Source organism: Henckelia pumila, unplaced genomic scaffold (assembly GCF_033568475.1).
Source record: "Henckelia pumila isolate YLH828 unplaced genomic scaffold, ASM3356847v2 CTG_80:::fragment_1, whole genome shotgun sequence".
Classification (NCBI taxonomy): Eukaryota; Viridiplantae; Streptophyta; class Magnoliopsida; order Lamiales; family Gesneriaceae; genus Henckelia; species Henckelia pumila.
Window position 1 is genome coordinate 924979 of NW_027331883.1, and position 27898 is coordinate 952876.

The 27898-nt window shown below is 31.7% G+C and overlaps 3 protein-coding genes across 4 annotated transcripts; 2 read left to right on the forward strand and 1 right to left on the reverse strand.

Moving 5' to 3' along the window:
• The first annotated feature begins 1957 nt into the window (after nucleotides 1-1957).
• On the forward strand, nucleotides 1958-2314 carry LOC140873691 (carbamoyl phosphate synthase arginine-specific large chain, chloroplastic-like). Its single transcript, XM_073276895.1, has one exon. The coding sequence runs from the start codon at nucleotides 1958-1960 to the stop codon at nucleotides 2312-2314; it is 357 nt and encodes a 118-aa protein (XP_073132996.1).
• Nucleotides 2315-10473: 8159 nt separating this feature from the next.
• LOC140873692 (uncharacterized) lies at nucleotides 10474-11010 on the forward strand. Its single transcript, XM_073276897.1, has 2 exons — nucleotides 10474-10854; nucleotides 10951-11010. The coding sequence occupies exons 1-2, from the start codon at nucleotides 10474-10476 to the stop codon at nucleotides 11008-11010; spliced, it is 441 nt and encodes a 146-aa protein (XP_073132998.1).
• Nucleotides 11011-12276: 1266 nt separating this feature from the next.
• Nucleotides 12277-17704, reverse strand: LOC140873632 (carbamoyl phosphate synthase arginine-specific large chain, chloroplastic). 2 transcript variants are annotated; one of them, XM_073276821.1, is made up of 5 exons: nucleotides 17547-17704; nucleotides 17367-17425; nucleotides 15028-16426; nucleotides 14230-14922; nucleotides 12277-13962 (listed from the first exon to the last, which is right to left on the reverse strand). In XM_073276821.1, the coding sequence occupies exons 3-5, from the start codon at nucleotides 16372-16374 to the stop codon at nucleotides 12412-12414; spliced, it is 3591 nt and encodes a 1196-aa protein (XP_073132922.1). In that variant the 5' UTR covers nucleotides 16375-16426; nucleotides 17367-17425; nucleotides 17547-17704; the 3' UTR covers nucleotides 12277-12411. The 2 variants fall into 2 exon arrangements, with proteins under 2 accessions (XP_073132922.1, XP_073132923.1); XM_073276822.1 differs by having other exon boundaries at nucleotides 17313-17425.
• Nucleotides 17705-27898: the final 10194 nt, after the last annotated feature.

The window sequence follows — 27898 nt, forward strand, 5'->3', positions numbered from 1 at the left end:
CATTACTTACAAAAAAAAAGTAATCATATTTTGTAACATGATTACAATTGGGGGAAATTTTATTTATTTATATATTTATTTTAAATCTTTTATACTTGTTCTTTTGTGATTTTCAATACATTTTTTTAAACTAACTATTTAAGAACTTAATACAATAATAAAAAAATCTATAATCACTTTTTTTAATATATATATATATATATGGGTTACATATACTATCAAAATTTGTAATCGATTTGTTATATTTAAGCTTTTTATTTAATACAAATGGATTTTGGGAAATGGTGATATAAAATATAAATCAAGCTTTTAAATACTTTTTTGAATTATTTTGAAATAAATTTTATCTAAAAAAAAAATCAGATGAAAAGAGAACAACCCAAAACCCTCGCCCAGAACTCCAACACTCGCGCACAAAGAGCAGCCAAGCCCCCTTCTTCGCCTTCCTCTACGTCTCGTCCATTAACAACATATAGTAAGAATCTAAGTGAGTATTCCCATTTACGTAATTCGAGTTTATTTGATTTCTATTTGTTTTTGTGTAAATGCCTCAGGTATTTTTTGAATTGACCCAATGAATATATGTTATTGAAGTGATTGAATGGTAAAATTTTGAACTTTGAAGCTAGATTTGGTGTTTATGACATGGGTTTTTGAGATTTTCTGTTTTCCGCACCAGTTGGTGGAGTTACAGTTAAATCTAGAGAAACATTGATGAATGGTGTGAGATTGTTTCCGGTGTTCACCAATATGTATAGTCGGGTGATTCGAAAATGCATTTTTACATTACATAATCACATGCCACAAGTTCCAACCTTTTATGAAAACTGTAACTTTTAATTTTTCAAACTCGGCACTTCCGTGAGCATCCAACAGGAATTTGATCCGTGACATTTGTGTTGAAACATGTATTCTAGACTTATAAGTTTTAGTCACATTTATGCAATAGGCTACTTTCTGTTTTCGACGCCTAAACTGAATAAATACTTCAAAAATGTTTTTTGTGTTGCATTCTTGTTGTCAATTAGGTATGGTTTGTTTGAGTGATTTGATTTTTTTGGTGACTCAGTCTATGTTTTTGGGATCAGCTTGATTTAAACCTATATAAATTATAAACTGTACATTCTGGGTGTTGTTACTCTGTACAGTATCTTTTTATTCAGAAATTTTTTTACTATATTGTGGGTTTTGTTACCCTGTAGAATAACTTTTTACTCAGAAAATTTTTTACCACCTTCATATGGACAGTGTGAGTTTGTTCTGTGCTTGATATGGTCTTTTTATGAATCTACCGGAATTTAGCAGGATGAATTTGAGGAGTTTTGTGTTAGTGCTCATTTCCCCAGCAACACAAACTCTTTCTTTTTGCCCTTTGGTTAAATCTTTCTTCTTTCTCTGGAATTTTTTATTGTATGTTTAGCACATAATCACTGATCCTAGGCTCATATTTTGGAATTTTTTTTTAAAATGTTGTTGTGTTGATTCTTGCAGGAAAAGCTAGGAGTACATCAAAAGGGCGAGGCAATAGACGTATCAAAAGAAGATGAATCATTGTGCACATCAATGTAAAAATGCTCTATGTAACCTAGTTCAAGCCAATCCATGTATACCCGTTCGAAAGCTTTCTCCCCACCTTCCCCCCCCCCCCCAGATAAAAGTAGCATTAAAGAAGAGTTCAACAAGTCTCTACCTGTCATCTCGTCACTTGACATTAAATTCCGCCAAAACTCAGGATACTGCCACCAAAAGTGGTGATGGTTCCTCAAATGGAGGGGCTCTTGGAGATGAAAAAGGTGTGGGTAAAAGAACAGACATAAAGAAGATCCTGATCTTGGGAGCAGGGCCTATTGTAATAGGGCAAGCCTGCGAGTTCGATTATCCAGGTACACAAGCCTGCAAGGCTCTTAGAGAAGAGGGATATAAGGTTATCCTTATTAATTCGAATCCGAACACTATAATGACGGACCCTAAAATGGTGGATAGGACTTACATTGAGCCATTGACACCAGACTTGGTTGAGCAAGTGCTAGAAAAGGAGAGACCTGATGCTGTGTTGCCCACTATGGGTGGCCAGACGACACTTAATCTTGCTATGGAACTGGCAGAGAGTGGCGCACTTGAGAAATATGGTGTGGAGTTAATTGGTGCAAAGATTGATGTAATCAAGAAGGCAGAGGATAGGGATTTGTTTAAGCAGGCTATGAAGAATATTGGACTTAAAACGCCTCCTTCAGGGATTGGGACTACACTTGAGGAATGCTTTGATATTGCCAACTTGATTGGGGAGTTCCCCTTGATTATCAAAATTTCATAACATTACTTACAAAAAAAAAAAATCATATTTTGTAACATGATTACAATTGGGGGAAATTTTATTTATTTATATATTTATTTTAAATCTTTTTTTTTTACCCTAAAAAAAATTTCATTCAACAAATAGTGGAGTTATTACAATCAGAAATAAGTGCATCAAAAATAAAGGTAGGAGAATCATAAAAAACACACAGACTAGCATGAGAATTGGTCGCCCGAGCAAGTAGATGAGCAACCATATTCGCTTATCTCCGTACAAATTGAACTTTGTAAGTTCGATGTCTTGAAAGATAGGAACAACATTCTGCAATGATTGTTCCAAACTCACCGCGATCTATCCGAGTTGAAAGTACCGCATCAGCTACCAGCTTGGAATCCGTCTCAAATATGACATATTGAATCTCCAATGAAACATCCTATATAATAGCTTTGAGCAATGCCTTTGCTTCGGCTTCACGTGTCTCTAATAGCCCATGATAAGTTTCCATCCGGCACATCATAAACTCTCCCATATTGTCCCTAATGGCAGCTGCAATTCCAATGGAATGAGTTTCCTTGAAAATGGCTGCGTCGACATTACATTTCATCTAACCCTCTTGTGGTTGCTGCCAGTGAACTCTGTTCTCATCTGCACTCGCGCACAAAGAGCAGCCAAGCCCCCTTCTTCGCCTTCCTCTACGTCTCATCCATTAACAGCATATAGTAAGTATCTAAGTGAGTATTCCCATTTACGTAATTTGAGTTTATTTGATTTCTATTTGTTTTTGTGTAAATGCCTCAGGTATTTGTTGAATTGACCCAATGAATATATGTTATTGAAGTGATTGAATGGTAAAATTTTGAAATTTGAAGCTAGATTTGGTGTTTATGACATGGGTTTTCGGGATTTTCTGTTTTCCGCACCAGTTGGTGGAGTTACAGTTAAATCTAGTGAAACATTGATGAATGGTGTGAGATTGTTTCCGGTGTTCACCAATATGTATAGCCGGGTGATTCGAAAATGCATTTTTACATTACATAATCACATTCCACAAGTTCCAACCTTTTATGAAAACTGTAACTTTTAATTTTTCAAACTCGGCACTTCCGTGAGCATCCAACAGGAATTCGATCCGTGACATTTGTGTTGAAACATGTATTCTGGACTTATAAGTTTTAGTCACATTTATGAAATAGGCTACTTTCTGTTTTCGACTCCTAAACTGAATAAATACTTCAAAAATGATTTTTGTGTTGCATTCTTGTTGTCAATTAGGTATGGTTGGTTTGAGTGATTTGATTTTTTTGGTGACTCAGTCTATGTTTTTTGGATCAGCTTGATTTAAACCTATATAAATTATAAAATGTACATTCTGGGTATTGTTACTCTGTACAGTATCTTTTTTATTCAGAAATTTTTTTATTATATTGTGGGTTTTGTTACCCTGTACAATAACTTTTTACTCAAAAATTTTTTTACCACCTTCATATGGACAGTGTGAGTTTGTTCTGTGCTTGATGTGGTCTTTTTATGAATCTACCGGAATTTAGCAGGATGAATTTGAGGAGTTTTGTGTTTGTGCTCATTTCCCCAGCAACACAAACTCTTTCTTTTTGCCCTTTGGTTAAATCTTTCGTCTTTCTCTGGAATTTTTTACTGTATGTTTAGCACATAATCACTGATCCTAGGCTCATATTTTGGAATTTTTTTCAAAATGCTGTTGTGTTGATTCTTGCAGGAAAATCTAGGAGTACATCAAAAGGGCGAGTCAATAGACGTATCAAAAGAAGATGAATCACTGTGCACATCAATGTAAAAATGCTCTATGTAACCTAGTTCAAGCCAATCCATGTATACCCGTTCGAAAGCTTTCTCCCCACCTTTTCCCCCAGATAAAAGTAGCATTAAAGAAGAGTTCAACAAGTCTCTACCTGTCATCTCGTCACTTGACATTAAATTCCGCCAAAACTCAGGCTACTGCCACCAAAAGTGGTGATGGTTCCTCAAATGGAGGGGCTCTTGGAGATGAAAAAGGTGTGGGTAAAAGAACAGACATAAAGAAGATCCTGATCTTGGGAGCAGGGCCTATTGTAATAGGGCAGGCCTGCGAGTTCGATTATTCAGGTACACAAGCTTGCAAGGCTCTTAGAGAAGAGGGATATAAGGTTATACTTATTAATTCAAATCCGGCCACTATAATGACGGACCCTGAAATGACGGATAAGGCTTACATTGAGCCATTGACACCAGACTTGGTTGAGCAAGTGCTAAAAAAGGAGAGACCTGATGCTTTGTTGCCCACTAAGTGGTCAGAAGTCACTTAATCTTGTTGTGGCACTGGCAGAGAGTGGCGCACTTGAGAAATATGGTGTGGAGTTAATTGGTGCAAAGCTTGATGCAATCAAGAAGGTAGAGGATAGGGATTTGTTTAAGAAGACTATGAAGAATATTGGACTTAAGACGCCTCCTTCAGGGATTGGGACTACACTTGAGGAATGCTTTGATATTGCCAACTTGATTGGGGAGTTCCCCTTGATTAACTTAACCACTGGAGAGAAAATTTCGGTGTTATCAATGTCTTCTCTTTGTTGAAAGCCTTTTACAACAAGTCTTGCCTTATATCGTTTGCTGCCATCAACTTTTTCTTTGATCCGGTACACCCACTTGTTGTGTAATGCCTTCTTGCCTTCCGGAAGTTCCGTCAACTTCCACGTCTGATTGGATGACAGTGAATTCATCTCATCTTCCATGGCTAACTCCCACTTGGTTGAATCATCATTTTGCATTGCTTCTTCAAAGGTTTCCGGTTTACCTTTATCTGTCAGCAAAATATAATGAAGTGCAGGGGAGTATTTTTGAGGTGGTCTGATTGTTCTAGAAGATCTCCTGAGTTCAATCACCGGAGTTTGTGGATCAGCTTCTTGTGCAGTTTCTTCTTCCTGGTTACTGTCCTCCGACTCATTCATAGGAATATCTATCAATGGCACTTCATTTGTCTTTTTAACTTCAGGACATTTATCTTCAGCTGGAATGTCTGATTTGTCCTTGTACAAAACTTGCTCATTGAAAATGACATCTTTGCTCCGAATGATCTTTCGATTTTGGTCATCCCAGAACCGATAACCAAAATCATTATCCCCATAACCAATAAAGAAACACTTCTTTGATTTCGGATCAAGTTTCGTTCTGCTAGCTGAATCGATGTGAGCATATGAGAGACAACCAAACACTTTCAAGAATGAAAGGTTTACTCCTTTGCCTCTCCAGTCCTCCTCTGGTATTCTGCAATCAAGTGGTACCGAAGGTCCTCTGTTAATCAGATACGCTGTAGTGTTAACTGCATCAGCCCAGAATTATTTCGGCAGTCCATCGTGCAATCTCATGCTCCTGGAACGTTCATTCAGGGTCTTGTTCATCCTTTCAGCTACACCATTCTGTTGAGGAGTACCAGGAATGGTTTTCTCCATCTTGATCTCGTTCTGTGCACAATACTTCTTAAACTCAAAATCTTCATATTCACCACCATTATCAGACCGTAAACACTTCACTTTCAAGTTGGTCTCATTTTCAACCATGGTTTTCCACCTCTTAAAGGTTTCGTAAACATCAGATTTATTTTTCAAAAAATAAACTCAAACCTTCCTGCTCGAATCATCAATAAATGTGACATAATATCGTGAGATGCCAAGGGATGTCACAGGAGATGGTCCCCATACATCAGTATGAATCAACTCCAACTTTGCTGATTTCGGTTCTCTACCGCCTTTCGAAAATCTCCCCCTTTTTTGTTTTCCAAGAACACAACTTTCACACAATTTGCGTTCGACAGTTTTTAACTCCGGTAGCTTCCCTTTTGATATCAGCATCTTCATTCCCTTCTCACTCATATGTCCAAGTCTACAGTGCCATAGACTTGAGTTAGCTCCAGCATCCACAGCTGCTAACATGTCTCTGCAACTGGAAGTCATGTAAAGGGTTCCAGTTTTTTGTCCTCGAGCAACAATCATGGCTTCTTTACTCACTTTCCAAGAGCCATCCCCAAAGGTCACTTTATGGCCTTCGTCATCGAGCTGTCCTACTGAGATTAGATTTCGGGTCAACTTTGGTACATGCCTCACTTTGTTGAGTTTTCAGATAGACCCGTTTGACATTTTCAAACTGATATCACCCATACCAGCTATTTCCAAAGATTTTCCATCTTCCATGAAAACTTTTTCGTAATTACCAGCAATGTAATTACTGAATACCTCCCGATTTCCAATGGTATGAAATGAAGTTCCCGAATCCATAACCCAAGAATCAACCGGGCTTTCCATAGATAGTACTAAGGCATCATTTACATCCTCAGTAACAGCATTTGCATTATTCTTGGGTGATCTGCAGTCATTTTTCATGTGACCAGTTTCACCACAGCTCCAACACTTCAATTTCTTTTCGAATGTGTTTTTGTCTTTTTCACTCCTTGATTTTGATCTGTCACGCCATCGGTTAGAACCTTTTTTGCTACTCCTGCCTCTACTTCTGTTTTTGAGATTTAGGACAGATCTCGATGATGTTGCTTCTCCTGAATCCCTTCTGCGAACTTCTTCACCAAGTATTCGATCTCTGACATCATTGAATTGTAACTTTCCTTTTCCAGCAGAATTGCTAAACGCTGCCCGCATTGGCTCCCTAACATTTGGTAAAGACGCCAAAAGAATAAGTGCACGAATCTCATCATCAAATTTGATTTCAACCGATGTTAGCTGGGAAACAATCGTGTTGAATTCATTGATATGTGCTGTCACCGAAGCACCTTCCTCCATCTTCAAGTTGAATAACTTTTTCATGAGGAACACTTCATTATTTGCTGATGGCTTCTCGTACATGTCCGACAAAATGGACATCATCTCCTCCGTGGTTTTTGCTTCCGCCACGTTGTGTGCCACGTTTTTTGTTAGGGTCAATCGTATTACCTCTAGCACATGTCGATCAAGGAGCTCCCACTCATCATCCTCCATCTTTTTCTGGCTTCATCCCGGATAGAGGTTGATGTAGCTTCTTGCTATACAGATAATCTTTAATCTGTAACCGCCAGAATGTGAAATCTGTACCGTCGAACCTATTTATTCCAGGTCCCGATCCGTCATTTCCGACCATCGCTTCTACCGCCTTAATAAAAATTTCAAAAAATCTTTTTTGATGTGGAAGATCAGACAAGGCTGCAACCACAGCGCATACTCAGAATTTTAAGAAATGTTTCACCAAGGCTCCCAAACACCGTAACAGCTCTGATACCAGTTGTTGTGGATCAGACCGAAGTGAACATGACGATAATAAAATTGCGAAATAAAATAATCTACAAGAACACCAAAGATTTACGTGGTTCACCCAATATAGGCTACGTCCACGGAGCTGCTGCAAATCTTTATAACCGGAGAAATATTACAAGTGTATACAAAACACTATATCTCACCACACCCAAACCTCGAGTATTACCGAGAAAATATTTCTCTAACTCACACAAAAGATCACCGAAAAAAAACAACTATTTTTTTTCTCTCTTTATTTTCTTATCTAATGTTAATACAAAATAAAAGAATGAGATACAATAATCGAATAAGAGAGCTTTATTTATATGGGATCTTGTCATTCAGTTTCGATAATATTCCGATGTGAGATTTTTTTTTTTTTTAATATTTTATTTAATGTGGGCCACACCCCATTAAATCTCACATGCCTAACAACAATAACATCTGCTTTCTAGCCACGGAGATTGGTGTAGGGAGAATAGAGGCATGTCAGAAATAGTGCTGGAGTATTTTGAATCATTCTTTACTTCATCTTGCCCATCCAGAACTGAGATTGACAGGGTTTTGGAATCAGTAGAACCGAAAGTTGATACGACAATGAACAATATTCTTTGTGCTAGCTTCTTTCACGGCAGTTGAGATCAAAAAAGCTCTTTTTGATATGAATCCTGATAAACCCCCAGGCCTGGATGGTTTGTCACCTCTCTTCTATCAAAAATTCTGGGATATTATTGGGCAGGATGCATGTTACGGATGTAGTGCTACGAGTGCTCAATGATGGTGAATCTGTAGAGGTATGGAATGAAACCTTGGTTACTCTCATACCCAAAATAAAGGATCCTATGCTTGTGAAAGATTTCAGGCCGATTAGTCTTTGTAATGTATGCTATAAAATTATTTCTGGGTCCATCACTAATCGACTCCGGCTGATTCTTACCAAGCTTGTTGAAGAATCTCAGAGTGCATTCATTTTGGGCCGTCTGATTACAGATAATATTATAGTGGGGTTTGAGATCTTGCACTGGTTGAGGAGCAAAAAAACTGGTCGAAGTGGTTATGCTGCCCTCAAGCTGGATATGAGTAAGGCATATGATCGGGTGGAATGGGATTTCCTGCATTTGATGATGGCTCGGTTGGGTTTTCATGATAGCTGGATCTCTAAAATAATGAAATGTATGAAATCAGTTTCGTACTACTTCAGAGTGAACCAGGAAGTAGCTGGACCTATCAAACCGAGCAAAGGTCTACGGCAGGGTGATCCTCTATCTCCATATCTCTTTGTTTTATGTGCTCATGGTTTATCCACCTTATTTAATGTGTATGAGTCCAGGGGATTGTTCAGAGGGGTAAATATCGCGCCAACCAGCCCTTCAGTGTCTCACCTATTTTTTGCAGATGATAGTCTGGTATTTTTTCGGGCAACAATGGAGGAAGGGCAAGGGTGCGTGAATGTTTGTCATTGTATGAGAAGGCTTCGGGGCAATTAATAAACTATGATAAGTCAGCGCTTTTGTTTAGGCCCAACACTAATAGTCTTCTAATGGATACAGTTAAAAATATTCTGACTATTCCGGTTGTTCAGAGACATGATCTGTATTTGGGATTACTGACAGTATCAATGAGAAGTAAGAGACTACAGTTTAAATACTTGGTGGAACGGGTGTCGAATCGGATACAAGGATGGAGCAATAAGTGGCTTACTGCAGGGGGCAAGGAGGTTATGATCAAATCAGTTTTACAGCCAATCCCTACTTATGCGATGTCAGTGTTTTAAATTTCATATTACGATTTGTGAAGATATAGAAAGAGAATGTGTGAATTTCTAGTGGGGAGTGGAGAATGGTAAAAGAAAGATGCACCGGAGATCGTGGGATTTTCTTTGTAAGCCCAAAGATAGGGGTGGCCTGGGATTCAGAAAATTACATGAATTTAACCGAGCCTTACTAGCAAAACAGCTTTGGCGACTAGTGCGTCATCCGGAGTCTCTAGCTGACCGAGTTCTAAAGGGCAGATATTTCAGACATGGGTCGGTAATGACGGCAGACTTAGGCAGTATTCCTTCTTAGACCTGGAGATCGATTACGTGAAGCAAGGATATTCTGGTGAGTGGTCTGGTATGAAGAATTGGAGATGGAAAATCTATAAAATTATTTGAGGATAATTGGGTACCGAGTATGCAGAGAAAAATTGGTGAGCCAGGGAAACCTTAGGAGAGAGGGGACATAGTTGACACTCTGATCAAGGATGGAGCATGGGATGTGGAGCTCATTTCCAATAGCTTTAACCCTTATGTAGCTGGAGAAATCTTAAAAATTCATCTCCTAGAGTCTAGGGTGAGCGACTCCTTATTCTGGAAGTATGATACCAAAGGGCAGTATACAGAGAGGGATGGATGTCGATTACAGAATTGGCTATTCTCCAGTCCGAGTCACCAGTCGGTACACCCTAATGAAGGATGGTGGGATTTTATTTGGGGTCTTTTTATTCCTCCAAAAGTCCGCCTATTTTGGTGGAGTGTCTCACATGATTGTATTCCCACTAACCAGAATCTAGCGAGTCATCATGTTCCGGTTAGTGCATGTTGTAGCCTGTGAAATTTTTCGTGGGACTCCACTTGCCATGCCTTATTTCACTGTAATGCAGTCAATCACTTATGGAAGCAGACATCATTTGAACACATGATCAAAAGGGCTAACCCGAACGGTACCTTAGAGTTCTGTTGGTGGCTAAAGGAGAATATGTCTTAAGGAATAATTTGAGTTTGCAGTTCATACCTGGGCAGTATGGAAAGCTAAGCAGAAGTATCTACATGAGGAGAGGGGAAAGCCTATGGTGGATAATGTTACATGGAGTGCTGCCCTATTAACTGATTTCTGAAAAGCACGAAAAATGGAGAAAATCACAAATGCTGGAGAGAGGGGACGACCAGAACTTAGATGGATGCCACCGAGTTCGTGTTTACTCAAACTTAATGTGGATGCGGCTGTCAATGAGGACATGCATCTCTACAGTATCAGTGGTGTAGTAAGGGATAATCAAGGCAGATTGTTGTTGGCATTTGGAAAGCAGCTTAATCAGCCTATTTCATTGGTACATGGAGAACTTCTGGCAATCGGGGAAGGTATTAAGTTACTTTATGATAGGGGTTTTTCTGATATCCAAGTAGCAACAGATTCTCTTCTAGCAGTGCAGGCAGTCACATCTGGACAAGAGGATATTGGGTATATCGGCCTTTTTGCTGCAGAAATTCGTGAGCGGCAGCAGAGACATGTGATCTTTGGATTAATACATGTTCGTAATTCAGCTAATAGAGTAGCTCACTATTTGGCTCGTTTTGTTTTTTTTTTTCCCTTTATTTTTGTTTAGATGAATGACGAATTTCCTTTTTGGTTGGTTAGACTTGTAATAGAAGATGTTGATCAATAAAATTACGAGTTTTACCGTCAAAAAAAAAACTTAATATATTCAAAATTAATTTATCCGATTAGAAATTTTTGGATATTTAAATTACTTAACTTTAATTATAAATGAATATATTAATTTAAACAAAGCTAAGCAATCATTATTTGCAACGACCTTAGATTTTTCCAAGTATTTTTTATTTCATCGTCTTTTCATTATATTGCTACTAATATTTCATTTTCTAGAATGTTTTCCAGGCAACTTTCTCGTTAAAAAACTCTAGATGATAAAACTGTAAAACTCAATCCGACTAATGAAAAAAAAATTATTTTTTTATGTCAATGTATTATTTTTCACTGCACATATATGACTTGGGTCAACCCGTTTCACGGATATAGATCGGTGAGATCATATCAATATGCCTACTTTATTTAAATATGTTAAAATAGTTATTTAATTAAATATTAAAAAAATATAACACATTGAAAATTTTTGTATAAAAACATAATACGAAGGTTTTAAATAATATAAGGTACATATATTTTTTTATTGTTTGTTATTTTATACTTTATTTGTATATAATTTTATATAATTTTTAATAATAACTTGTGACACATTTTTAAAATATTAAACTTTTTATTTTAAGTTGACCTGTAAAACTTTCAATTTTTTATTCAAAAAAAAAAACTTTCTAATTTTTATTTTTATGGAAATTCACAATTTTATAATATAAATAAAGAAACTAAATGTATGGGTAACTTTAAATTAACTACATAAATGGAGTGTTATTAACTTAAATTAATAGTATTTTACACCCGTTGCTTATAGAAATAAGGTATAAACCCTAAGTTGTATTCACGGGCACTTCATAGGATCACAAAATCTGAAAAGAATTGACTAAGGCACCGTTTGATATAAATATATTATTAATCTATATATAATTTATCTTATTTAATTTCGCGTCCTTCTCGTCATAATATTTATCTATCTATTAATTATTTATTTTACATCAATCAAATCATTAATTATTTATCTTACATCAATCAAATCATTAAATTTAAATTCCTATTACCTTTATAAATAATAATATTCATATTTTATATACTATTTAAAAAAAAATGATAATTTATCATTTTTATATAAAATTTAATCAATCAAATCAAATAAATTATAATCTATCAATCAAATAAAATATTATATTAACTATCATTTCTTATTTATTTTTTATTACATTATATTAATTATCTATGTATTATTTATCCTATCACTCAAACCAAATGAAGATCCATATGCAAAATAGCATAAGATTAAGAAAACACAGCAGGCATAGTTATGGCTCCCAGAGCCTACGATATACAAGTCCAACAAGAACTTACAGAAAAGGTAAAATCGATGGCAAGACATCGCTTATAAGTGTGATCTTTCTTAAGAATGAGATGAAATCGACTGTAACGTTCCGCTTCTCTCTTTTTTCTTGTCGATGTCGAAGTAATCTTGCAGAGCTATCATCTCAATCTTGCTGCTTTTTAAACTTTTAATGGCTTCAGCAGTAGCCAAAGCTCCAGCAACAGTAGTAATTATAGGAATCTTGTAAGCCAGAGCCATCCTTCGCAGCTGTCTTCCATCGATTTGGTCAAGTTGGTCACCCGAACTTGTGATCACCATCATCTGAATTTGCCTGTTAGCAATCATATCACCGGCATGAGGCCGTCCCTCGTGCATCTTCAACACTCGCTCGACTGGAAAACCTTTGGAATCAAGGACATGGGCTGTGCCAGAAGTTGCAACAATCTTGAAACCAAGTTCAAGAAAGGCTCGGGCAATTGTTGCAAGGTGGGACTTGGTCAAGTCGTTTAAGCTGAGAAAGAGGGTACCAGAAAGAGGTGGCTTCTGTCCAGCAGCTATTAACGCCTTTGCGAATGCAATTGAGTACTCATAGTAGATGCCCATAACCTCACCAGTACTACGCATCTCTGGACCTAGAATAACATCAGCTCCTTGGAATTTCTCGAATGGGAGAACGGCTTCTTTAACAGACACGTGCTTTGGAATAACCTCTTTTGTGAACTGCAAGTCCTGGAGAGATTTCCCTGACATAACGAGAGCAGCATACTTGGCCAGTGGATGACCAATAGCCTTGGATACGAACGGGACTGTCCTAGATGCACGAGGGTTAGCCTCAAGCAAGAAAACTTCCCCTGAAGCCGTAATTGCATACTGACAGTTCATTAATCCAATCACATTCAACCGCTTTGCCAATTTTGTTGTCCAGTTCCTAATTGTTTTTAAGCATGAAGATGACACAGTTTTTGTGGGAAGTAAGCATGCTGAATCCCCGGAGTGGACTCCAGCCTGCTCAATGTGCTCCATTATTCCACCAATCACTACGTTACCATGTGAGTCAGTGAGCGAATCGACATCAATCTCTATAGCATCAGATAAGTACCTGTCAACAAGAACAGGACGCTCGGGATCCACCTCAACTGCAGTCTCAAGATAAGTTACAAGTTTTTCATCACTGTAAACAATTTCCATTGCCCTGCCTCCTAAAACATAGGAAGGTCGAACAACAACAGGGTAACCAATGTCTGCCGCAATAGCTAGTGCATCTTTTTCACTCTTGGCTATTCCTCCTTTTGGCTGCTCTATCTGTAATTCCTTCAAAATTGCATTAAATCTCTCCCTATCCTCAGCAGCATCAATAGAATCAGGGGATGTGCCCCAGATGCTAACAAATCCAGCACCACTTCGAGACTTGGGCTTGTGCTCATCTAAATAATGCTGAATAGGAAGAGCCAGTTTTAGAGGAGTTTGACCGCCAAATTGGACGATGATGCCATCAGGTCCTTCCAAGTCAATGACATTGAGAACATCCTCCACTGTGAGAGGTTCGAAGTATAGCCGATCACTGGTGTCGTAATCTGTGGATACTGTTTCTGGGTTTGAATTCATCATGATTGTTTCATAACCTGCATCCTACACAGAGAGAATTCCAAGATTAGAAGATGACAGAAAAGTAATAGCTAAACTATCTACAATCTGATGGAACAAAAATTTAACAATAAGATACATGTCCCTGAATATATTTTCACACGCAATTTCCTATAACATACATTGACTTGTAAATTGGCATTTCTTCACTCTTGCCCAAAAAGAAATTATAGCTCAACAAGTTTATAAACAAGCATCTTTTGATAAGGGGAGAAACTTATATAGAGCACCAATCAATTAAGATGCACAAACCTGAAGGGCAAATGATGTATGACAGCAGCAATAATCAAATTCAATCCCTTGTCCAATCCGATTTGGTCCTCCACCTAAAATCAAAATCTTTTTCCTTCGAGAGGGAGCTGATTCACACTCAAAGTCATAGGATGAATACATGTAAGGGGTATCAGCTTCAAACTCCGCGGCACAAGTATCAACCCTTTTATATACTGGTTTAACCCCAAAAGATAATCTCTTCAATCGAACTTCTTTCTCGGTGGACTTTATGGCATAAGCAATCTGTTTATCACTAAACCCTCTTTTCTTCACTTCCCAGAAGTCATCAACGGTCATTTGTGACAAATTCCGAGCCAAAATATACTGTTCCACATCTACAAGTTCTTTAAGCTGAGTGAGGAACCATTTATCAATAAAACTCAGTTCATGGATATCATCCACCTTCATCCCCCTCTTCATTGCAGCATATATAGAATGGATGCGATCTGGGCTGGGCACCCGTAAATTGTATTTTAGTTTCTCCAAATCCCAGTCAAGTTCCTTGACTTGTGCACAACCCCATCCAGAATACCCACATTCAAGTGATCGCACAGCTTTTTGAAAAGATTCTTGGAATGTTCGGCCCACTGCCATGGATTCACCAACAGACTTCATCTGGGTCGTTAGAATCGGCTCTGATCCAGGAAATTTCTCAAATGCAAACCTAGGTATCTGCATTTGCACAAAAAAAATTAGATGATATTAAAATTAATGAAGGAAAACAAGAAGTAATAACAAGTGCATATGCCAGATATCAATGAAAAATAAGAACGTCACCTTAGTAACAACATAGTCTATTGAAGGTTCAAAACTTGCTGGGGTTTTCTTTGTGATATCATTAGGAATCTGATCCAATGAGTAACCGACTGATAACTTGGCGGCCATCTTGGCTATTGGGAAACCAGTTGCTTTTGAGGCCAAAGCTGATGATCTTGAAACTCTAGGATTCATCTCAATCACCATTACCTCTCCATCTTCAGGATTAACAGCAAATTGAACATTTGAACCTCCACATTCAACACCAATTTCCCTAATAATAGCAATAGAATAATCTCTAAGTCGCTGGTACTCCTTATCTGTCAAGGTTTGTGCAGGGGCCACAGTGATGGAGTCCCCAGTGTGAACTCCCATTGGATCGATATTTTCAATCGAGCAAATAATCACCACATTATCTGCTAAATCTCTCATAACCTCAAGCTCATACTCTTTCCACCCCAACAAGGACTTCTCAACCAAAACCTGAGATGTCACACTAGCAGCGAGCCCTGACTTACATATGGCCTCGAATTCCTCCCTGTTATAAGCAATCCCGCCCCCTGTCCCACCTAATGTGAATGCAGGACGGATAATCAAGGGGAACTCCCCAATCAAGTTGGCAATATCAAAGCATTCATCAAGTGTAGTCCCAATCCCTGAAGGAGGCGTCTTAAGTCCAATATTCTTCATAGCCTGCTTAAACAAATCCCTATCCTCTGCCTTCTTGATTGCATCAAGCTTTGCACCAATTAACTCCACACCATATTTCTCAAGTGCGCCACTCTCTGCCAGTGCCACAGCAAGATTAAGTGCCGTCTGACCACCCATAGTGGGCAACAAAGCATCAGGTCTCTCCTTTTCTAGGACTTGCTCAACCAAGTCTGGTGTCAATGGCTCAATGTAAGTCCTATCCGCCATTTCAGGGTCCGTCATTATAGTGGCCGGATTCGAATTAATAAGGATAACCTTATATCCCTCTTCTCTAAGAGCTTTGCAGGCTTGTGTACCTGAATAATCGAACTCGCAGGCCTGCCCTATTACAATAGGCCCTGCTCCCAAGATCAGGATCTTCTTTATGTCTGTTCTTTTACCCACACCTTTTATGTCTGTTCTTTTACCCACACCTTTTTCATCTCCAAGAGCCCCTTCATTTGAGGAATCATCACTACTTTTGGTGGCAGTAGCCTGAGTTTTGGCGGAATTTAATGTCAAGTGACGAGATGACAGGTAGAAACTTGTTGAACTCTTCTTTAATGCTACTTTTATCTGGGGTAAAAGGTGGGGAGAAAGCTTTCGAACGGGTATACATGGATTGGCTTGAACTAGGTTACATAGAGCATTTTTACATTGATGTGCACAATGATTCATCTTCTTTTGATACGTCTATTGTCTCGCCCTTTTGATGTACTCCTAGATTTTCCTGCAAGAATCAACACAACAGCATTTAAAAAAAAAAATCCAAAATATGAGCCTAGGATCAGTAAAGATTTAACCAAAGGGCAAAAAGAAAGAGTTTGTGTTGCTGGGAAATGAGCACTAACACAAAACTCCTCAAATTCATCCTGCTAAATTCCGGTAGATTCATAAAAATACCATATCAAACACAGAACAAACTCACACACAGGGTAACAAAACCCACAATATATTAAAAAAATTTCTGAATAAAAAAATACTGACAACAAGAATGCAACACAAAAATCATTTTTGAAGTATTTATTCAGTTTAGGCGTCAAAAACAGAAAGTAGCCTATTGCATAAATGTGACTAAAACTTATAAGTCCAAAATACATGTTTCAACACAAATGTCACGGATCGAATTCCTGTTGGATGCTCACGGAAGTGCCGAGTTTGAAAAATTAAAAGTTACAGTTTTCATAAAAGGTTGGAACTTGTGGCATGTGATTATGTAAAAATGCATTTTCGAATCACCCGGCTATACATATTGGTGAACACCGGAAACAATCTCACACCATTCATCAATGTTTCTCTAGATTTAACTGTAACTCCACAAAATCCCGAAAACCCATGTCATAAAACACCAAATCTAGCTTCAAAGTTCAAAATTTTACCATTCAATCACTTCAATAACATATATTCATTGGGTCAATTCAACAAATACCTGAGGCAGCAAGTGAAAAACTTAAAACTAAAACAGAATCACCAAGTTCAATGTAATTGTAAAGCAAAAACGATACCCTTACATATTCACCGAACAAAATGACGCTGAACATCAAACGACCGACGTTATTTTTTTCTTAAGCAAGCCAAAACTTAGATCTACAAACACAAAAAGCATATCTACGAACCGCATATGAAAACAAGAAATAAAGAGTCCTAAAATGAAGCAGAGTAGCCCAAACCTGTAGCGAAAGCGGTCGAAGATCTGCAAACCAGTGAATAGACCAAACACAAAACAGATCTGAAAATATTTCGAAATATATGTAAGTAAAACAAAGAGAAAAATAAATAAAAACAAAATCGTTACCTTTTCGTAGTGTTTAAATCAAATAAGGGGAAAAAAACACAGACAAAATCGATACCCTTATGCAGTTTCGGAGTCGGGAAGCCGGTGGAACAGGGATCGATCAGCCGGTAATGAGGAAAACGGCAACAGAAGCGACGGGGAGAAGAACGCGAAAAACGTAACAAGTTGCAGAGATAGGAAGAATAATCGACGAGGCGAAGAGATTGCCGTTTGGTTTCAAAAGTCCGGCCAAAAAAACATTTTTTTAAGTGTTTTTTAGTTAACAAAGTGTTTGGTTGACCAAAAAAGTGTTTAAATAAGCACTTTTTAAAGTTAAAATTAGAGTTTTTTTAAAAGCCAAAAATTGTAGCTTTTAAAAGCACTTATTTTAAAAAATCTCTACAAAATCCAAACGGGCTCAAAGGCAAAACCTAAAAGAAAACAAATTAGGCTGGAACTTGGAACGATAAAATTTCAACTTTTGAATCGAAAATTATTGTATTAATGTATAAGAATATGAAAATTTTCACATATATATAAAAAATTAAATGAAATTAAATATTAATTATAACATTCAAAAGTTTATATAGTGTATTTATGGAAATTTTCAAATATATATAAACATAACGAATTAACTGAAATTAAAATTTATTGATAACAACTAATTAAATTTCAAATTTTTAACTGAAAATTGGTATGTTACTATGTATATCATTTATGAAAATTTTCACAAATATATGAACACAAAAAATTAATTGAAATTAAAACAGTGATGACACAAGATCAATATTCAAAATGTGAACGGAATATTGATATATTATCATATATAGCGTTTATGGAAATTTCCACACACATACATTATGGACAAAAAAAAATTAACTAAAATTAAAAATAGTGATAAATCCGATGAAATTTCAAATTTTGAACAAAAAAATTGGTACATTATCATATATTTTATTTATGAAAATTTTCACTATGGACATAAAAAAAAATTAACTGAAATTTGAGACATTATTATATATATAACATTATGGATATTTTCACATATATTTGGATACAAAAAAATTAAATGATTTTTTTCTAAATATTATCAAAATTTGAACCGAAAATTATTATATTGTCATATATGGTATTTATTGATATTTTTACACAAAAGAAACTAATTGAAATTCAAAATAATGAAAATATCCGATTAAATTTTAAATTTTGAATAAATAATCATTATCATCATCCTCAATATATATATATATATATAGCATTAATTAACATGTTTCCTTTTTTAGTAAATACATTTTGGCGGAAAATTACTATATTTAATAAAAACTCAGCTTTTATATATTACTAGTATTCCACCCGTGCGATGCACGGTGTGTTATTTTTATTAATTAGTTGTAAAAATTAGTAAAAATGAGTGTTTGAATAAATAATTAAAATACAAATAAATTAAGGTTGAGTTTGGATAAAATGATTTGAAATCTTTGGATTTAATTTTATTTTCATTGTTTAGATAACTTGCACAAAAAAAAAAAATTCAAAGGCATTTTATATTTATTTACACCAATGTTTTCATAACCGAACGTTGTTCAAACCGATCTTCTTTAAAAAAATGGTCCAACGGATCGCTTGCTATAATTGATTTAATCACAACGGATTTCAAATTCTTAGAATATTAGAATCATTTGAAATTCATTGTGGTTAGAGGGTGTTTGAGAGATCTTATAAGCTCTTTAAATTTTTTTTGGTAAATTTTTTTTATAAAAAAAAAAACAGTTTATAAGATGTCGAAATAAGTTGTTTGACATCTTATAAGATGATTTTTTTAAAAAAAAATTGTTTCACCCCTACTTTTTAAGAAAGGTCTTATTTTAATATTTACTTCTCCATATTATCTTTGTATATTTTGTTAAATGTCCTCCACCCATTTTTCACATTAGCCTAAAAAATTAACAATCACCCATTTTTCACATTAACCTAATATAATAATAATAATTTTATTTTTAATATAGACATTTATGATAAAATTATAAAATTATTTTTGTGTATATGTAATTACTTACATTACCTTCATAGTATTATATATTTTTTGGTAATTTTGACAATAAAAAGATCTCACAATATTAAACATATCAACAACTTTAAGTTGTTTAAAAGAAGTTCATCCAAACATCTTAAAAGTTTATTTTTAAAAAAATAATACCTAACTGTATAGACGCTCCTATAATAGCTTATAAGATTTTACAATAAGTTTGATACATGCAATACTTGTATTATATAAAACAATTAAAGAAATTTTTTTTTAAATGTTAAAATGAATTTTTTTTAGTTTTTAAACTTTAAATACCAAGATAGAAAAATAAAATATAAAAAAATGCTAATATAATTATATCACGTAAAAATTTGATAAGATGATACAATAGTATAAAATGTTCTTATATTACTATAATAAAAAATTAATAAAATATTATTTTATCAAATTTTTAATTTAATCATAACAATGTAATTATATCAAAATAACCACCCTATTGAAAGTAAAAATTGAAATTTGTTTGATCATGAAAAAGATTATTTTAAATTTTGTTTAAACGCAATTATATTTTTTTCTGTAATTAGATTAAATAGTCTATCACTTGTAATATTGTCTTTTTTGAATCTCTGTTAGCAAAACAACGCACCTATTAAAAGTCACAAAAAAATTATTTTTACTTTTTTTTAAATTCAATCATATTTTTATCTATATTTTAAAATATTTATATAAAATAGTCTATCACTAATAATATCATCTATTTTTTAAAATATCTGCTACGTAGATCTATATATGCATCAAAACAACCACTTTATTGAAAGAAAAAATTAAATTTTTTTTTATAAATAAAAATACTATTTTAAATTTTGTTTAAATTTCATCGTATTTATATATATATTTTAAATTTTTTAGATTAAATAGTCTATCACTAATAATATCATCTTATTTTTTAAAAAAAATAAGTATTATCATAATATGTAATTTTAAATTCAACATTATCTTTATTTGTATTTTTAAATTAAATAATAATGTCTCTACTATCTTTAGAAAGTTCTATTTTTAACAGATTTGTATGCTTTTGTATAGATAGATTATAAAAAAAATTCATAAATTGTTTATCACACATAATATCATTTTTTTTATATTTGTTGCGTATATATATATATATGGTCAAAACAACCACCCTATTAAAAATAAAAAAATAAATTTTGTTTGATTACAAAAAATACTATTTAAATTTTTTTAAATACAATCGTATTTTTATATAAAATATTTAATCTAAAAATTTTACAATATCACTCATAATATCATCTTTGTTTTTGAATATGTGCTGCCCATATGTATATCTACATATAAGCAAAACAACCATCATATTAAAAACAAAAATTAAATTTTGTTTGATCACGAAAAATACTATTTAAATTTTTTTTAAAAGTTAATTGTATTTTTATCTATCATTTAAAATTTTTAAATTCAATAATCTATGTTTCATAATATCATTTTTTATATGTATATATACTAAACAACCGTCTTATTAACCAAAAACTAAATTTTGATTGATTATGAAAAATACTATTTTAATTTTTGTTTAAATTAAACCGTATTTTAATATATATTTTAAATAAAAAATTTAATTTTTTTCATTATGAAAAAACTATTTTAAATTTTGTTTAAATTTAATAGTAATGTTATCTGTATTTTAAAATCTTTAGATAAAAATTTCTGTCAATTGTAATATCATTTTTTTATTTCAATATTATATTTATCTATAATTTTAAATTTAATATTATATTTATTTGTATTTATCCATTTACTATTTTTTGAATGAAATTTTATGCGGAAAAATTATATTTTTCTTTTTTTTAAGTATATTTTTCTGTTTATATATATATATATATATATATATATATATATATATATAGATTTTTATTTTCAATGTCAATACATGAAAAAATAAAAAATATCTTTTAGCATTGAAAAGATAATAAGGAAACAATTGTATTGTTGAATTGGCAAGATTATCTTGAAAACGTGTATAAGCCTTATTTTGACATATATCTTTTAATATTAAATCAATTATTTTTAATTTTAAAAAAAATTATTACAACTTGTATTTCCTTTTATAACCAAACATTTTGGCGGGAACTTTCTAATTTTGGCAACAACTCTGTTTTTATATATACTAGTATTCCACCCGTGCGATGCACGGTGTGTTATTTTTATTAATTAGTTGTAAAAATTAGTAAGAATGAGTGTTTGAATAAATAATTAAATACAAATAAATTAAGGTTGAGTTTTGATAAAATGATTTGAAATCTTTGGATTTAATTTTATTTTCATTGTTTAGATAACTTGCACAAAAAAAAAAATTCAAAGTCATTTTATATTTATTTACACCAATGTTTTCATAACCGAACGTTGTTCAAACCGATCTTCTTTAAAAAAATGGTCCAACCGATCGCACGCTATAATTGATTTAATCACTAAGGATTTCAAATTCTTAGAATATTGGAATCATTTGAAATTCATTATGGTTAGAGGGTGTTTGGGAGATCTTATAAGCTCTTTAAATTTTTTTTGGTAAATTTTTTTTATTAAAAAAACAGTTTATAAGATGTCGAAATAAGTTGTTTGACATCTTATAAGATGATTTTTTAAAAAAAAAATTGCTTCACCCCTACTTTTTAAGAAAGGTCTTATTTTAATATTTACTTCTCCATATTATCTTTGTATATTTTGTTAAATGTCCTCCACCCATTTTTCACATTAGCCTAAAAAATTAACAATCACCCATTTTTCGCATTAACCTAATATAATAATAATAATTTTATTTTTAATATAGACATTTATGATAAAATTATAAAATTATTTTTGTGTATATGTAATTACTTACATTACCTTCATAGTATTATATATTTTTTGATAATTTTGACAATAAAAAGATCTCACAATATTAAACATATCAACAACTTTAAGTTGTTTAAAAGAAGTTCATCCAAACATCTTAAAAGTTTATTTTTTAAAAAATAATACCTAACTGTATAGACGCTCCTAGAATAGCATATAAAATGTTACAATAAGTTTGATACATGCAATACTTGTATTATATAAAACAATTAAAGAGAAATTTTTTTAAATGTTAAACTGAATTTTTTTTAGTTTTTAAACTTTAAATACCAAGATAGAAAAATAAAATATAAAAAAAATGCTAATATAATGTATATCACGAAAAAATTTGATAAGATGATACAATAGTATAAAATGTTCTTATATTACTATAATAAAAAATTAATAAAATATTATTTTATCAAATTTTTAATTTAATCATAACAATGTAATTATATCAAAATAACCAAAATTAAGAATTCGTGATAAATTTCTATCAAATTTTTAATTTTGAAACAAAAAATTGATACATTACAATATATATAGTATTTATGAAAATTTTCATATATGTACACAACAAAAAATTGAAATTAAATTAAAAAGTATTGATAATATCTTGTCAAATTTAAAATTTGAATAAAAAATTGGTACTGCATCATATATTGCATTTATAAAAAATTTCAAATATACATAGACATAAAAAATTTAACTAAAACTAAAAAGTAGCAATAAATTCCGATCAAATTTCATTTTTTTAAATTGAAAAATGTTACATCGTCATATATAATATTTATCGAAATTTACACATATACATGATTACAAAAAAATCAGAAGAAATTATAAAGTATTAATAGCATCCTTTGAAATTTTAATGTTTAAACCGAAAATTGGTACATTATTATATATATAATTTACAAATTTTTTTTTTACATATTTAACCAAAAATTAATTGAAATTATAAAGTATTGATAACATACTAACATCCAATCAAATTTCAAATTTGAACAAAAAAATTGGTATATTATCATATATAACATTTATGAAAATTTTCACATATATATATGAACATAAAATTTAACTGAAATAAAAAATAGCGATAATATACGATCAAATTTCAAATTTTGAACCGTACATTGGTACATTAAAAAATTTCAAATTTTGAATCAAAAATTTTAAAATTTTGAAACATCGGATAAATTTTGAACAAAAAATCATGATATAAAAAAATTTGAAACCTAAAATATTGAAACAATCAATAAAATTTTAAAATTTGAAATATCCAATCAAATATCAAATTTTGAACCGAAAATTATCATATATATACAATTAATCAGAATTTTCACACACGTACATAATTGACTGAAATTAAATTAATAATATTTCAAATAAGTATTTTAAATTTTATTTATAATACTTATTTTATTTAATGAATTATAAAAATTCTTAAAGACGGATCAAATTATTTAATACAATTTTGTTATTATTTTTTGTATAGCTGGTAGTTATTATTGATAACATGTATATGTTGATCACGATTCACACATGCAAATATATTAATATTTTTTTGTTTAATATTATTTCAAAACCAATATATTCACATAAATATATGAGAAATAATTATGAATGTTATTATTTTTTAAAAAAATACATCAATTAAATAATAATAATAATAATAATAATAATAATAATAATAATAATAATAAGAAAACAATCGATAAACCTAAAATAAAAAAATTAATGAAATATTATAATCGATGCAGATATTTAAAGTTATTTTATATTTTCAATGTTCTTAATTTCAATCTCAATATGAATTTGGAAAGTTTTGAAATTAATTTTATATTTGGTTGGTGAATATCTCTTACTATTATATTAAAGATGTGAGTCTCATACTAATTTTTTTTGGTAAGTTGGTATGAACTTTTCTAATTTTCAAATAATTCCTTACTATTTTACAGAAAAAAAACAATGAAAAAGTAGATAATATTCATCGGTAAAATCCACATTTCAAAAAATAACTTCCCACATCCATTTTTTTTGTATATGCAGTTATTTTTTCTCTCTTCTATTACTTAGCCTTATATTTCTCTTTCTTATGCAAAACAAAAAGAGAAAACCAAAACTAACTCAAGTTTTGAAACACTATATCAAATATGTTTAAATTAAGCACAAACGCATTTATCACATTTTTTGTTACACACGTGTGTGCCAATGTTGCTAGTAATTAATGGAAAATTTTGCATATATATAGGCATAAAAAATTAGCAAAACTCTAAATATATATATATATATCATTTATGAAAACTATATGCAAGCATATATAAATGTTTTAGGTTGTGTCGTAAGTTTTTTATTATTAATTGGACATATATATACACGATATTTAAATTATTTACGATATTTTTGGTAAGATTAATTTGTATATGGACACAATAAATCAATTGAAATTAAAAAACAAACATTGATAAAAGTAGTAAATATAAATTTATTTTTACAAATTTAACCAATAATATTATTAGTATTATTTGAACCGAATACATTATCTATAACCTTAATCATCATATTATTATTATTATTTGAACCAAAAACATTATCTATAGTTTTAACAAAATTTCATCCATAATTTTCATTTATAGTAAGTATGTTTTGGCGGGAAACTACTATATTTAGTAAAAACTCTGCTTTTATATATATATAGGCTAGTATTTGACCTGTGCGATGCACAGAGTATTCTTTTTATGTATTTTTTGACAAAATTAGTAAATATGATTGTTTGAATAAATAATTAAAATACAAATAAATTAAGGTTGAATTGAATTAAATGATTTGAAATCTACCAATATAAATGTATTTTCATTGTTTAGATATCTTTAAAAAATAAAATAAAATTCATCTTGATATTTATTACACTATAATTTAGCTAATCACAACGGATTTCAAATCCTTAGAGTATTTAAATCAATTTAAATTCATTGTGGTTGGAGGAACGTTTGAAAGAGTTTATAAAGTTTGTAAATTTGTTTGGAAAACTATTAGAAAACCGTTTTAAACGCTTTAAATAAGTTATTTGATATCTTTAAGATGTTTTTATAAAAAAATTTGTTACACCCTATTTTTTAAAAAATATATTATTTTAATATTTTACTTCTTCATATTATCTTTGTATATTTAAAATTTTATTATTTTTTAAGGAATTTATTTATCCAATATTTATTATTTTCTCTGTTCATCACCTCTTACTCTAGTGTTATTTGTCGTTGATCATCGTTCCACATTTCCCTTCTGTGATCACGATTTTCCTAGCCCCGAGTCCTTAGATTGAGTTGTTTGGGATATTTTTTTATCTGTCTCTGGTTATGCTAAAATTTGATTTATGAGGCGTTCAATTAAATTTTAATTTCATGTTAGATGTTAATTAATATTTGTTGTTAATTTCATGTAGGGATTGAAAATTCATGGATTGGAAGCATAATTTTTTAAAATTATTTTGTTTTAGTTTAATTTTGAATAGCTAAATTAACTATTTATAAATTGAATTTGCACCTAATTGTAAGTGTCAATAATTTGTTGTGATTTTTTTATGAGCTAATTCATGATTATGAAAATAAAGGATAATTTAGTATAATTCAATTATATTTGACTTTTCAAATCCCTGATTTCAAATGAATCAATCCAAATACAACCTAAAAATTGATTATAAACCATATATATATAGTAAAAATACAATTATTTTTTAAAAAAATTTAATATTATTTTATCTTTATTTTAAAATTTTTAGATCAAATAATTTATCACTAATAATATAAATTTTTTAATCTCTACTATATGTGTATACTGCTTGGTAAAACAACCAGCTCTTAAAAACTAAAAATAATTTTTTTTAATTAGGAAAAAGGCTATTTTATTTTTTTAAAAAATCAATCGTATTTTTTTCTATATTTAAAATTTTTTGGGTAAAATAGTCTATCACTTATTAAATCATCTTTATTTTTTTTAATATCTGTAGCGTACATATATATATATATATGTATACAGGCAAAACAACTACATTATTAAAAGCAAAAAAATTAATTTTTGTTTGCTCACGAAAAAAACTATTTGAAATTTTTTGTAAATTCAATTGTATTTTTTATCTTTAATTTAAAATTTTTAGATAAAATAATCTAAAACTCTCATATATTTTTTCTTAAATCTTCAATATTTCATTTATCTATAATTTGAAATTCAGCCATATATTTATTTGTATTTTTAAATATAATGCTAATGTATATACTCTCTTTAGAACCAAATTTTTAGCTGGATAATGTTAGTTTTAGCATAATTTTCTGCTCTTATGCATAGATATATAGATAGATATACAAAACAACCACATTATTAAAAAAAAAATATTTGTTTGATCAATATAAATAGTAATTTAATTTTTTAAAATTAAATCGGATTTTTATATATATTTTAAAATTTTTAGATCAAATATTTTATCACTCATAATATTATTTTTTTAATCTTCAGTATTATCTCTATCTATAATTTTAAATTTAACCATATCTTATTTTTAAATTTAATGATTAATGATAATATCTTTACTATTTTTAGAAATTACTTTTGGGCGGGAAACTATTTTTAGCAGACTTTTTTGTTTCTATATATATATAGATATAGATATAGACTAGTATTCCACCTGTGCGATGCACATAGTGTTATTTTTGTTGGGATCGGTTCAGAGGGTAGAGGGGGGGGGGGTGAATACACTCTGAAACTTATTTTCTTTCTTTTCAAAATGATCAAGTGAAGTTTAGTTCACTTAATCTGTTTTCTCAACTTCTAAAACGGTTTGAACAACTAAAATAGTGCGAAAATAGTTCAGAGGTTTTAGTGATGCAAAGGCAAGTTATAACACGATGTATGAGCAATATATAAGATAAATATGCAGCAAAGACTAAGGCACGATTTATGGAAGTTCGAAGGCTTAATCCTTCTACGTCTCCCCTTATTCCACTTAGGAAGGAATTCACTAGAAGACTTTGGTTATTACAACGTCTTGCAATACACCCACTTCAGACTTAGGACTTATCCAATGCCTAATCCGAAACTCCTAGATTTACACAGATAAGATTCTCAGTTCTTATCAGACTGGTGGAAGCTTTCAGAGTAGCTTCAAGTCTCTTCAATAATGAATACAGTCCGGTTGAGCTTCTCAAACTGCAGAGCGGTCGAGAGGCTTGGAAACCCTAGGATGATCCTTGAAGATCAGATATGTAAACTGTAGGCGAGGGTTTATTTGAGCAGCAAGTGAATGATCTTGTAAGTGTGCTCAAGTATTGCTTCAGTATATCAGATGAGGACTTCTGATAGTATTCAAGTGATTGAGTTGATTGAGATTTTTCGTGTCGCTTGTCTTCTTGTCACTTCTTGAGCAATCTTCCCTTTATATAGGTCAATCAACAACGTCTTTATTTTGAACGTTCTGATGCTGCATTGAATGCACATTTAATGCTTCATAAATGCATTGATGATTCTGC

Bases quoted from the DNA above. Each gene is read 5' to 3' on its own strand.
- LOC140873691 (XM_073276895.1), top strand. From the start codon at position 1,958: ATGACGGACCCTAAAATGGTGGATAGGACTTACATTGAGCCATTGACA.
- LOC140873692 (XM_073276897.1), top strand. From the start codon at position 10,474: ATGGAGAAAATCACAAATGCTGGAGAGAGGGGACGACCAGAACTTAGA. The intron at 10,855-10,950 runs GTGATCTTTGGA...ATTTTTGTTTAG, and splicing joins GTGAGCGGCAGCAGAGACAT to ATGAATGACGAATTTCCTTT.
- LOC140873632 (XM_073276821.1), bottom strand. From the start codon at position 16,374: ATGAATCATTGTGCACATCAATGTAAAAATGCTCTATGTAACCTAGTT. The intron at 14,923-15,027 runs GTGACGTTCTTA...GTGCAAATGCAG, and splicing joins TAGACTATGTTGTTACTAAG to ATACCTAGGTTTGCATTTGA. The intron at 13,963-14,229 runs GTTTGTGCATCT...CTCTCTGTGTAG, and splicing joins ATACATCATTTGCCCTTCAG to GATGCAGGTTATGAAACAAT.